General features: G+C 37.7%; 1 protein-coding gene across 1 annotated transcript in view; it reads left to right on the forward strand.

Moving 5' to 3' along the window:
- The first annotated feature begins 457 nt into the window (after positions 1–457).
- Positions 458–13379, forward strand: part of LOC150087474 (uncharacterized) — a 223247-nt gene continuing 210325 nt past the window's right edge. The window contains exons 1-3 of the mRNA XM_090372498.1: positions 458–872; positions 996–1066; positions 6748–6880. Coding sequence (XP_090228624.1) covers positions 839–872; positions 996–1066; positions 6748–6880 — 238 coding nt within the window. The 5' untranslated portion in view covers positions 458–838. The remainder of the gene's footprint in view (positions 873–995; positions 1067–6747; positions 6881–13379) is intronic.

Raw genomic sequence — 13379 nt, forward strand, 5'->3', positions numbered from 1 at the left:
TTCGTGGTGGGGCTCATACGAGCAAATGGTGTTCTATTCAACGATTCAAAGTAATGTTTATTTTGAATCGTTGTTTTCGAAACTAGGGAAGTTTTGTAACAGTTACAATGAGTAACAGAAATTACCAGCGTTTTAGACTTATGCCTCATTAGGCATATGTCTAAAATATACCTTATTAGGAAATAATTTCTATTTGAATAATTATACAGAATGCAAATGTAAATATTTACTAAGTCACGAATGTCTTATATGGAGAATATTTTCCAAAACAATTTCGCATGGTAGCAGTGACAAAACTAGTTTATGCTAGGTCTTAATGGTTAGTTCCTTATAAGGACCCATAATTTATAGTTTTGCCACAGCCAGGCAGTATATTAACTTAGGATTTCTACTACCATGGTCCTTGTACCATGTAGCTAATAAAAAAAAATAAATACAAGACATGACATTTACTAGGGTTATACTAGACCAGAACTGGGGTTAACATGGAAGTCTGAAACATTCAAATCTAGCCACCAGCTCTCAGGGGCAGCAAAATAAACATTCCTTTTCATGTTGTGGCAAAGATGGAACCTTGGGGGAGGTTATAATTGATTATAATCAAGATAGTCCCAAATCAAAATAATTTCAATATTTATAAGCTTTTCCCCCCAAAACCCCCTTAAATGCTCTTGGTTTGGGGGAGTCAAAATAATATTTTTCTTTATGGGAGCTAAGGATCATAACTGCTGCTTTGATCCAGAGAAAATTACAGTCCCCCCCCCCTTTAATAGGTCTCTTTGAAATAATTAAAATTTAATAATAGGTTAATTTACCAGAATAACCAGGAAAAAAAAGTATGGGTTCAGATTCCAAAGTGTTGACAAAAATTGGTGAGTTTGGGATTCTCTTATGTTTAGTAAAATATCAGATGCAAAAGCTTTAATCCTTAACATAGTTTCTTGTAATACATAGTTTCTAAATATAATAGTAATTTTTTGTATTTTTTATTTTAGTCTTTCCAGATTACACAGGCCTTCTTGAGTCTCTCTTTTCTACAAAAGTAGAGTTCACAGTAAGGGAAAAGGTAGGTTTAACAGAAATATTAATTTAAAAAAAAAAATAGAAATATTAAAACAATATAAAATACTAAAAAAATAGGAAAAAATACTAAAGAAATATTAAAAAAAAAACAGAAAATATTAAAAAAAAACAGAAAATACTAAAGAAATTCTACAAAATATAAATATTAATTAATTGCATTATATATTTGAAATATGGTTACTGTCCTAAAAGTAACATAAGAGGCAGCTGTGACAACCACACTTATATGTATGATGACATCCTGTCAGAGTGAAGATGCAACTTAGTTCTAACCTGACAAAACATTGTGGTACATGCATGTTGTAGACAATGTTCACTTACTGTTGGTATAATCACCGTCTTCCCATATCAGATGGAGAAGTCCCAGATCCCATCCGTGACACAAGGAATTTTTATGGGCCATTTTTTTTTACAATGTAAATGAATTGGTTGGTATCAGGCTGGGATCAAATTTTTTTTTTTTTTTTTTCATATTCACTGAGACTGCATGTTTAAGAGCAGCTAATTTTTTGGTGGTACATTTCACAATGTCCATACATTTTTTATGGCAGTGTGTGGGATTGGACCCGTAACCTCATTACTTATGACTTCGTATGCTAATCATACCAACCATACCATCTCAACCATACCAACATGCATAGAACCTCCAGTGGTCCTATGATTAGCATGATGATGATGATGATGCTAATCATAGGACCGCTGGAGGTTCTATGCATGTTGGTATGGTTGAGACAGCCTCATTGGTGAGCTGCGGTGGGATTTACTTCCACCACATGCATCGATCCAATTCATTTGCTTATAAGTTGGAAATTCCAAAGTAGTAGTAGTAGTCGTAATGCTATATATTTACTAGGTGGTAGATGACTCTCATTAACCGGTGCAATATCACCACTTTGCTTATTGGAGGCTTGAAGTGGTGGAACCCATGTTTAGTCTCTAGAGCTAAGTTCCAGTCAACCCCCATCTCTTCCATCATGCAGTATGATTGATGACTTTTGAGGTTATGATGAACATGGTGGCGAGATCCATTATTCCTTACATTTCGAGGGTACAGCTCTAAAACGGTGTTCGCAGGCCGGCCGCTAGTTAGTACACTGGACTGAACCTATTGGTAACTCTCCAGGAGGCTTCCGGATCAGCTAGTGTATAATCTTGCTACCTCTACTCTGCCAGATAGTGACTGGAGGGAGTCCGAGTAGTGTGTGTGTGTGGGGGGCATTGTCGAGGCCACGTTATGTCAAGGATCTGGGTATTTTCTTACCATGTGTACGCCATATCCAAAAATTTCATTACATCATATACAGCATGTCCCACCCAATTTTTCTTACTATTGAATACACCCTGAATTGTCAAACTAATAGAGCAAGCATACCTGCAAAAAGATCTAAACCTCCCAAACACTTCCTAATTCATTTCACAAATATACGTGGTCTCAATTCTAATCGCAACGATGTCCATTTCCACTTGCAGTCTGCCAAACCCCATGTACTTTTTCTGACAGAATCTCAGTTATCGGTTGATTCAACTACTGCTCATCTCAGATGCCCAAATTATTCGCTGTATGATTCCTTTCGCCTCAAAGGTGGTACTTGTGCATATGTCCGTTCTGATATTCCCTGTCACAGACTTGGTAATTTGGAATCTCCTCTCTTCAATCTTCTCTGGCTTAAAATCTCTCTACCTCATTGTGCCAAATTCATGTTTCTACCGTTCTCCCAACTCCACTAATCACTTGGAGCTCTTTGACTTCCTCTCTTTGCAACTTGACTTTCTCCAGTCCAACTTTCCTAACAGTGAGATAATTTTCCTTGGTGATTTTAATGTTCACAACTCCAGCTGGCTTCCATTTTCTAGTCACACCGACCCAGCTGGTCGAGATGCTGAGGCTTTTGCAATTACTAATGACCTTGCACAGATTGTTCATTTACCTACAAGAATACCGGACAATCCTAATCATACAGCCAATGTGCTTGATCTTTTTCTCACAAACAACCCTTCTAAGTACACGGTCGAAGTGAGAGGTCCTTTAGGCACTTCAGATCACAACTTGGTGATTGTCTCATCTCCAATGGAGCCTTTATCTAATGGCTGTTCCCAACCTCATGTTGTTTGGCATTACAAGAATGCAAAATGGGATGACCTGCGAGATTTTTTTCTTCTTTTCCATGGTCGGATTACTGTTTCAAAACTTCTGATGTCAACATTTGCTGAGATCATGTCAGTGAAATTATTCTTGCAGGAATGGAATCCTTTATCCCACACTCCTCTTTAAAATCTCGTCCTTTATCTAAACCTTGGTTTTCCAATAAATGTGCTAAGGCTTTTCAAGGAAAGAATGTTGCATATCGTAATTGGCTTGTTTCTAATTCTTCAGCTTCATTTTCTGCCTACACCAAAGCTCGCAACAATTGTAAAGCAATTACTAATCAGTCCAAACTAGAGTTTGAACAGGCTAAGAGTAGAAAACTTGCTTCTTGCCCTAATGGTAGCCGAGCATTCTGGTCTCTTGCCAAAGTTATTGGCGGCAACTTTTGCCCATCTCTGCTCCCACCTCTGTCCAAACCAGATGGTTCTGTTGTCACTTCAGCCAAGGATAAAGCTGACCTGCTAGCATCCCATTTTTCTTCCAACTCATGTATTAATGATCTTGGTAAAACACCTCCCTCCATTCCCAACATGCTCCATTCAATGCCTCCTGTGGTCATCCGTCAAAAGGATGTCAGAAGGATTTTGATGAATCTTGATGCTAAGAAAGCTCCAGGTCCTGATGGTATTTCTCCACTTGTTCTCAAAATCTGTGCTGAACTTACTCCTATTCTTTGCTGCCTTTTTTCACTTTCTTATTCCAAAGGTGTTTTTCCTTCTGCTTGGGAATTTGCTCATATCTAGCCAGTTCCTAAAAGGGGTGACAAATCCCTCCCATTATTCCTCCAATTATCGTCCCATTGCAATTATTTCTACTCTTTCTAAAATAATGGAGAAATCAATTAACCGCCAACTCTTAAACTACCCAGAAACCTTCCATCTGATCAACGATCGCCAGTATGGATTCCATCAGTGTCGATCCACTGTTGGTATTCTAGCTTATTTTACCCATTTATGGACTAATTCAATGGAAAGGTTCGGTGAAACACAAGTAGTTGCTCTTGATATCTCAAAGGCTTTTGATCATGTTTGGCATAAAGGTTTTCCAAAGAAACTTTCATCTTATGGTTTGCCAACTGTTTTTAGTAATTGGTTATCCAGTTTTCTCTCTGATCGCTCACTGAGGGTGATGGTAGATGGCTCTCTGTCTTCTAACTTCTCCACTAATGCTGGTGTCCCCCAAGGTTCAGTTCTTTCCCCCACTCTTTTCCTCTTGTATATTAATGACCTTCTTCCATTGACTGGAAATCCTATCCATAGTTTTACTGATGATAGCACATTGCATTCCACTTTCCATTTTGAGAAACCTTGCCCTGCTCAGTCAGCTTCAACTTCTCGAAAATCTGCTACCAGTTCCTTAAATGCGGATCTTCAGGTAATTCTCCAGTGGGGCAAAGACAACTTAGTTGATTTCAATCCTTCTAAAACTCAGTCTTGTTTTATATCTCGCTAAAAGGATTCTTCTGCTCCTATGCTTATCTTTGGTGAGACTCCGATTTCTAGGCAAAATGATATATCTCTTTTTGAGATTACCTTGGCTTCTAATCTCTCTTGGCACAAGTACATTACAAATATTGCTTCCTCTGCATCTAAAAAACTTGGTTTCTCTTTTGCTCTTGGCATTACTTTTCTTCCAAACAGCCTGTTCATTCTGTACAAATCGCAAATCCACCCTACCATGGAATATTGTTCCCACATCTGGGGTGGTGCCCCCCGAAACCTCTCTCAGGTTTCTTGATTCCATTCAGAAGAGGGCAGCTTCTGAATTGGCTTCTATAATTCCTGCTCTCTCTTTCAAAACAGTCCGAACATGTGCAGCCACCAGCCAACATCCATTTACTGTCCAACTTCAAACTCACAGAACCAACTTTCTATCTTCCTCGTTTATTCATTCAACTGCCATTTTCTGGAACAACCTTCCTTCATACATATTTCCTGAAAATTACAGTCTACAGAAGTTCAAGTCCAATATCAATACATATCTTCTTTCATCTTCTCAACCTCCAACCCAAGCACAGTACTAAGTACTATAGGTTCTAATACCTCTCGTGTTTGGGGTTTACATTAAAAAAAAAAAAAAAAAAAAAGCAAGCTTATATAGCATCAGCCAAAAAAAAAAAAAAAAACCCTACACAGTTTACCTGTATACAGTACTCAAGATGAGGTCTAACCATTTAGGCCTATACCTTGAAGAGTATTTCTTTGTTGGTATGAAAAGCCTAATAGCTTCTTTGATTACTTTCCTAAATACTTCCCATTTAGAATTTGCTGTTGGTAACATCATCAGTTGGTCCCACTGTACAGAATTTAGAAACTGTCCGAGACCACTGTAATCACCTTTACAAAAGGAAAAGCCCTTCCCTTTACCCTTGACAATGTTATGTCTTTAATTAAATTGGACATTAGTACATTGTGATCTATACCACCCAGTTGGTCTTTTACCTGCACATTCTTAATGCATGAAGAATCACTGCTGATAACCAAATCAAGAGTATTGCTTCTTATTGTTGCCTCTTTAAAATACTGCTGTAGTATACAGTCATCCAAGAAATCCACAAAACTCTTGCTAGTGTGTGATTGACCAACCCACAAATTCCAATCAACATATGGTAAGTTAAAATTCCCCATTATGAGACATTCTGGGTTGCTTGTCCATTCTATTTCTCTAAGTTGATGATAGAGACAAATTAATCATGGAATAAGTTGCTTTCGTTGACAGTTGAGATCAATAGCTTTGAGGAATTGAAAGGCCAGGTGGGAATCAGTATCTACCCGAAGATTTGTTTTGTTTGTTGTATGGTTCTAGGCACATCAGCAAGTTAGTCCATATTGCACCCTATATAATATGTCTCTAAACTCCATGGGTTCTGTGGTTAATTGATCTTTGCTGAATGAAACACTCAAGTTTTTGGGACGAAATAACCATGCTACCCTCACTCGAGACTAAGTAACTCATCCATGTTGTGAAAGAAGCCCATTAAAATTCTTCACATCATTGATGGGATTTGAACTCAGGTCTTTTCCACCCCATATGGGGAGGACAGTGATTCTACCAACTGTGCTACCCATGAGGGCACATGAAGAAAGAAATATGGAAGTTTTTTTTTTTCTGGTTTGTGTGGCAAAAGTGGCTTCCTTGCACTGTTTGGGCAATATCGGTATTAAAACTCACTTTCCTTTTTTGTTATTTATTTCCTAAAAATTATTGAATGGTAAATTTAATATCTGATTATATTATAAGCTTCCTAACAGTATAAATATGTTTTGAAGAGAAAAAGTTTTCATTAATAGGAAAAGAAAAACAAAAAACCTAATAATCAAGCATTATATATCAGAAAATGTTGTTATAGGAAGTAATGATAAATTGCATATAGCATAAATTTTAAAATTTTTTGTGTTCACTAAGTAGTTAAATTTTATAAAAGGAATTTTATTATAGGTTATCTAATTTTATTGTATAAATAGTTATTTTTAAATCATTTAAATATTTATTTATTATTATTTTTTTTTTTCAAATAGAATGCAAGTGCCTACATACAAGAATATTATAACTTTTTTGAGAGTGTAGGACATGTTAATGCAATGTACAGTTCAAAAATATCTGATTTTTACTATTTTTTTGGGCAAACAAATCAGTTCGTAAAAGTTGAAGGTAAGTTATAGAACTTTAATAATTATTAATTGAATTAAGCTGCGCTTATAATTCGTGTACATTTATTTATTTTTTTAAATCTGTCTTTAATCATATAAAACTACTGATAAATTAATAGGTACTAATGCTATTGTTTGTGAAATTTAAAAAAAAAAAACTATTTTTGGGAATAAATAATTTTATTTACAAAGAGTATTGCCTTTCCGTTACTCATGCCCTCAATTTAACAAGGACATATGGCATCTGTGAGACATTCCTTTTTGTCTGATTTATAAAAAAATAATTTTTAACTTTTCTTCTTCTTCAAGAGGAGCATTTCCATTTATAATGGGTTTCCTCAGACTACAAGTTAATTTTTGGTAGGAATTTTTTCCCACCATAAAGTGCCGTTCAAGGTGTCGTGGTCGGTTAAACCTCGGGCTGTCATGCACTCCCATACTCTATCCATCCATGTCCTCCTAGGTCTTCTTCTTCTCCTTTTTCCTGGAGGCATCCATTCCAGAATAGCCTTTGGATATCTGGTTTCCTGCATCTGTTTTATATGTCCATACCATGTTAAACAATAGTATCAATAATATTGTTTTTCACTTCCTTTAGCTTTTCTACTAAATTGAAAATGAGGATCTCTTAATTATGATATGCTAAACTCAGTTAAAAAGTGTTGAACAAAAATAAATGAGAGAAACCAATAATAATATTGTATTTTTTTGAATTTTCAAGATCACTGATATCTGGATTGAAATACAGATATCCATGTGACATATGGCAAATGCAACGGGAACATCTTTATTTTTGTCAGCTATTCATTTTTAGCTTATGAAACCAAAGATCTACAAAAAAATTAGATACCTGTCATTGGTGCCTTGAAGGTGTCAAATTGGAATGGGAATTACCTAAAATAAAAATACACATAGATGCTTTTGCTCACCGGGCAACTGTTAAATGCAAAACATAAAATTACACCTGAGTTAGGCATGCAAAAAATTTGAAATACCTCTGTGGATGCAAAAAGTTGAAAAATCAACAAAAAATAATTCAAAATGGTTCATTTTATTGATGCGACTTTTATTTTTAGTTTTTGCTGAACAAAGCTGTGGAAAATCCATGTTCTGTATTAAAAACATTTTAAATTAATTTTTTAAATTAAAACTCCCTTTAGACCTGTCAGTGAGTAAATGCAAATTTAAAAACAATGTGCTTTAATGAATGTTACAATTAGACGCCAGCTTGTCAATAACAGGATCACTCACTGCATGAAATGTGAATTGCACGCGTCAATAGTTTGATTTCAGATGATACATCAGTGTCTTAAAGCCAGAGAGCATTACTGATTGGGCCGACCGGGCTAGCCGGGTGGGTAAAGTGCTTGCCTGGCAACCCAAAGGTCGCGGGTTCGATTCCCGCCTCAGGCTTGGATAAAAGTACTGCAAAAACCTTGGGAGGTGCATTATGGCCACAGAAGCCTATGCGCCAACAACTACAAAAAAAAAAAAAAAAAAAAGCATTACTGATTGGAGGAAACCATATGGCAGTAAAGTGAACATTCTGTCAATAACTATACATGATATGACAATCACCATGTGCATATAATTTAGGTTTAACTTAATCATGAATTTTTCCTAATAGTGCGATAATTAACACACATTTCTGGACTTTGCAGCATAGAATTCAAATAAAACATTATCAGCACTAGATATTAAGAGTTGCAGCTGTGTTTATGGAGTAGATGCACAAATTACTCAAAAAAACTGCCCAAAGGGTAACTTGAGTAATTACAGACCTGTTAACTTAACTTCTTTTCTAGGGAAAATAATAGAGTCACTAGCTGCAGAAGTAATGCAGGACCATCTAGACAGGAGTGCAGTTATATTTCAGTCACAGCATGAGTTTGTCAAGGGGGGTGACCTTGTCTGATCAATTTAATTGGATACTATGATCCAGTAACAAAGGAACTGGATGCAAAAAATAATTTTGATATCATATACTTGGATTTCAGGAAAGCTTTTGATACTGTTGCTCATGGAAGACTACTGTACAAATTAGAGCAGTATGGTATAAAGGCTAGTTGCTACAATGGATAAAAGGATGGTTCAGTGGGAGAAGACAAAGTGGTAATCAGTGGACACTGCTCTTCGTTGATTAATGTTATTACTGTAGTCCCCCGTGGTTCAATTTTGGGCCCATTGTTGTTTTCAGTATTTGTTCTTGATAATGATGAAGGTATATCAGAGTTAATGTCTAAGTTTGCAGGCGCCTCTGTAGCCAGGTGGGCAGGAGCAGCAGTGCATAGCACACGCTTCTTGGTTAGACCGAGGTTTGGGCCCTTGACCACCAAATATGGAGGATATGTTAAGGTCAGGGAATGACCACCGCATATCCCCAGAGCAATATGGCCTTAGTTGCTAATGCTCCTAAAAACCAAATAACAAACAAACAACTAAGTTTGCAGATGATACAAAGGTTGGCAGGGTGGTTAATGACAGTCATCAAAGTATGCTACTGCAATAATTTTATTGCAACAACAACAGTTTTATGGTATTCTAGGGCTAGATAGACCGGTTGTAATTTTTATTTCATTTTCATTAGTCATTAGTAGAGACATATGATACAAGAAAGCAAGCTTATATAGTATCAGCCAAAAAAAAAAAAAAAAAAACCTTCCCATTTCACCCATCCATTCACTCCAAATGTTTGTCTAGCTCTGCCTCAACCACCTGCAAGGCAAATTTCTGCACATCTATTCTACAATTGTCTTTCCTCAATTTGAATTTATGTCCTCTCACATGAGTAATCTGAGCAAGAGGAAGAATCTCACCAGTATTGAGCTTGCTCAAACCATTCAAGGCCTTATATACCTCAATTATATCACCTCGCAGGTGCCTAGTCTTCAGAAGCTACAATTAAGCCTATCTTGGTAACAGCAACCCTTTGTGCCATTCACTAACCTTGTTGCCCTTCTCTGTACTCGTTCCAGCAGCTCTACATCCTTCCTAAAATGAGGCCTCCAGACCTATATGCAGTACTCAAGGTGTGGCCTGACCATTGCCTTATACAAGGGGTCATTGCCTTATACAAGTTTTAAAGCTTTATGCTTTCTTATATTTGTATTTTATTATTTACATTTAAATTGTTGTATTTTTTGATTTATTTATTGTGTATATTAAATATAGGATGCCTAAAAATTTTATAGATGAGTAATGTCAAAATTACATTATCAGCTTGCAGTTTTTGCAGGTAACTCAAATTTTTTTTTATGAATTTGTAATCATTGAACCTGAATGCTGGAGTTTGGGCTGGCTCTGTTCCTGGAATAATGTTTGAGAACATATAGGGCTGAATGTCACAGTTGAGCCTGTATTCTATCCTTATGCTCAAATTGGTTGTTGTTGTTATTTTGTTTATTTAGGAGCATTAGCAATTAAGGCCATATTGCTCCAGGGTTATACAGTGGTCATTCCCTGACCTTTCCACATCCTCCGTATTTGGTGGTCATGGGCTCGAACCCCGGTCTAATCAAGAAGCGTGTGCTATTCACTGCTGCTCATGCCCACCTGGCTACAGAGGCGCCACTCAAATTGGAAGATACTGACAACTGTAATGCTGATTAATATTAGTAGTGGCTAATGGCAAATGATATGTAAGCAGGCCTACAGAACATCAGTCAAAAAAAAATCACTTCCCATATCCTGTCCAATTCTTCTAATAATTGTCTAGTTCTTCCTTAAATTTATTGCTGGCCACTTCCACAAAAAGATGGAAATTTGTTTCAACAGTCAACTACCTGCTGCTGAAAGAAAATATTTGCTTATCTATCTTGCAACCATCCTTCCTTAATTTAAATTTATGCTCCCTCGTGTGTGTTGTCTGGGAGATGCCAATTTTGCTTATTCAATATATTCAAATCCTCAAACTCCTCAATTAAATCTCCTCACAGGTGCCTACTTTCCAGATGCTGTAATTTGCAGAACTGAAGCCTTTCTTGGTAGGAGTACCTTTTGTTCCCCCTCACTAATCTTGTTGCCTTTTTCTGTACTTGTTCCAACAGATACACATCCTTCCTAAAATGAGATTTCCAGACTTGTATGCAGTACTCGAGGTGTGGTCTAACCAATGCCTTTTGCAATAAGAAAGTCATCTTCTTATCCCTACTGGTGAAATTCCTGCACATCATTGACAAACATCAAGAGCTGACCTGGCATCTTGTCCACCGTGCTCAGAAACCTCATGTCTGACTGCACAATTACACCCAAGTCTTTTTCGTTCTCCATACCTTGAATGTGTGGGCACCTCCATAGCCAGGTGGGCAGGAGCAGCAGTGCATAGCACACGCTTCTTGATTAGACTGGGGTTCGAGCCCGTGCCCACCAAATACGGAGGATGCGGAAAGGTCAGGGAATGACCACTGCATCTCCCCGGAGCAATATGGCCTTAGTTGCTAATGCTCCTAAAAACCAAATAACAAACACAAACAACAAACAACCTTGAATGTGGTACCACATATTTGGATTACTGCTACACATCTGTGTTTGTCAATATTAAACTTCAAATGCCACTTCTTGCTCCAGCTTCGTAATTTTTCCAGATCTTGTTGCATATCATGATTACTGTCATTTACCACTCTGCCAATATTTGTATCATCTGCTGTCTTTTCCTGCTCAACCATCTCTTTATACATAGCAATAACTTGCTCATAATGCTATGCAGCTTCAATTTGTTTAGCAGTCTTTTCTGTGCAACAGTATCAGAACCTTTTCTGAAACCAAAGTATGTGATATCAAAATTATTTTTTTCATTCAATTCCTTTGTTACTGCATCATAGTATCCAATCAGATCCATCAGTCAAGATTGCTCTTAAAAAATCCATGCTGCAACTGCAGTATAACTGCATTCCTGTTTAGACGGTCCTGTATTACTTCTTTAACCAGTGACTATTATTTTTCTGCATCACTTCATCCTTTAATCTCCCCTTTGTGAACTGGAGGTACATTCACTCATCTCCAGTCCATTGGGGCCTCCTCCAAATTCCAGGATGTTCTCATAATTATGGATAAAGGTTTGCTGATATCTTTTGTCTCCCTCTCAATATAATTGGATAGATCCCATCTGCCCCTGGTGCCTTATTTACAGGTACCTCCATAGCCAGGTGGGCAGGAGCAGCAGTGCGTAGCGCACGCTTTTTGATTAGACCGGAGTTCGAGCCTGTGACCACCAAATACGGAGGATGCGGAAAGGTCAGGGAATGACCACCGCATATCCCCGGAGCAATATGGCCTTAGTTGCTAATGCTCCTAAAAAAAACCAAATAACCAAGCCTTATTTACATCAAGCCTCAACAATTTAATTTCTTTTTCACTTTACTCTCAGTTATTACAAAATCATTTAGCTCCCCTGAAATTTGAAATACTTCCTCATATCCTCATCCCTAAAAAATTCCTCATAACTTAGATGCAAAATCATTGATTCAACTATACACTGCCCTTCAGGCAGCAGATGATTGTTAGTTGGAACAAACTTATATCTGTTATTGTAGAAGTGGGTAGTTTGAATGAATTTTAGGAAGAACTAGACAAATCATTGAAGGGGTGGATGGGTGACTGAGTAGTTTTTTTTTTTTTTTGGCTGTTGCTCTCTCTAAGCTTGCTTTCTTGCATCATTTGTCATGGCTAATACTAATATGATTCATCAATTTCCTTCTTTTGTTTATACAGGATGATTCACTACCAGTGCGACAAACTTGCAGGAGGTGTAGGGGGCACAAAGACGAATCGGAATCACATAGCATTGCAGGGTCCGAAATGCCTTCGTCATGCGGTAGAGGACGTTGAATGGGAGGTCGCGTGAACAGCGATCCTGCTGGAAGTCAGCATTTGCGAACCGTTTCTGTTGAAGAAACCAAGTAGCAAAAGTCCTCTGGAGTGGATAATCTGCAGGCTCTAATGATTGGACATGTTGCAGATGGTATGAACTCATTTGGTTTGTTGACAGTATCCTCCATACAGTGGATTGGGAAATACCCAATCGTTGGCCTATTGCTCGAGTACTCGTACTCGGATTGCCTTCTGCAAGACGTAGGACATTCTCCTCATTGTCTGGCGTCCTCGTCGATTCGTTGTCTTCGCTCTCGATTCATGGTACCTCTCGTGAAACAACCAGTCTCACGTAACCTTCTGTGCACACGTGCAAAAATCGTATGATGAGGAGCATGCCTGGGCGGGAAACGTTTGAATACTCGTCCATCCTACTGCCTCGGGAACCGGTTCGCAAATGCTGACTTCCAGCGGGATCGCTGTTCACACGACCTCCCGTTCAACGACTTCTACTGCATGATGAAGGCATTTCGGACCCTGCAATGCTATGTGATTCTGATTCGTCTTTGTGCCCCCTACACCTCCTGCAAATTTGTCGCACTGGTAGTGAATCACCCTGTATAAATAAAGAAATTGTTCCTATTTTCTTTGCCTTCCTTGCTAGAAACCTCTTGCAATCTGCCTTAGCTTGT

The sequence above is a fragment of the Mastigoproctus giganteus genome, chromosome 4 (assembly GCF_048544385.1).
Source record: "Mastigoproctus giganteus isolate SK-2022 chromosome 4, ASM4854438v1, whole genome shotgun sequence".
Classification (NCBI taxonomy): Eukaryota; Metazoa; Arthropoda; class Arachnida; order Uropygi; family Thelyphonidae; genus Mastigoproctus; species Mastigoproctus giganteus.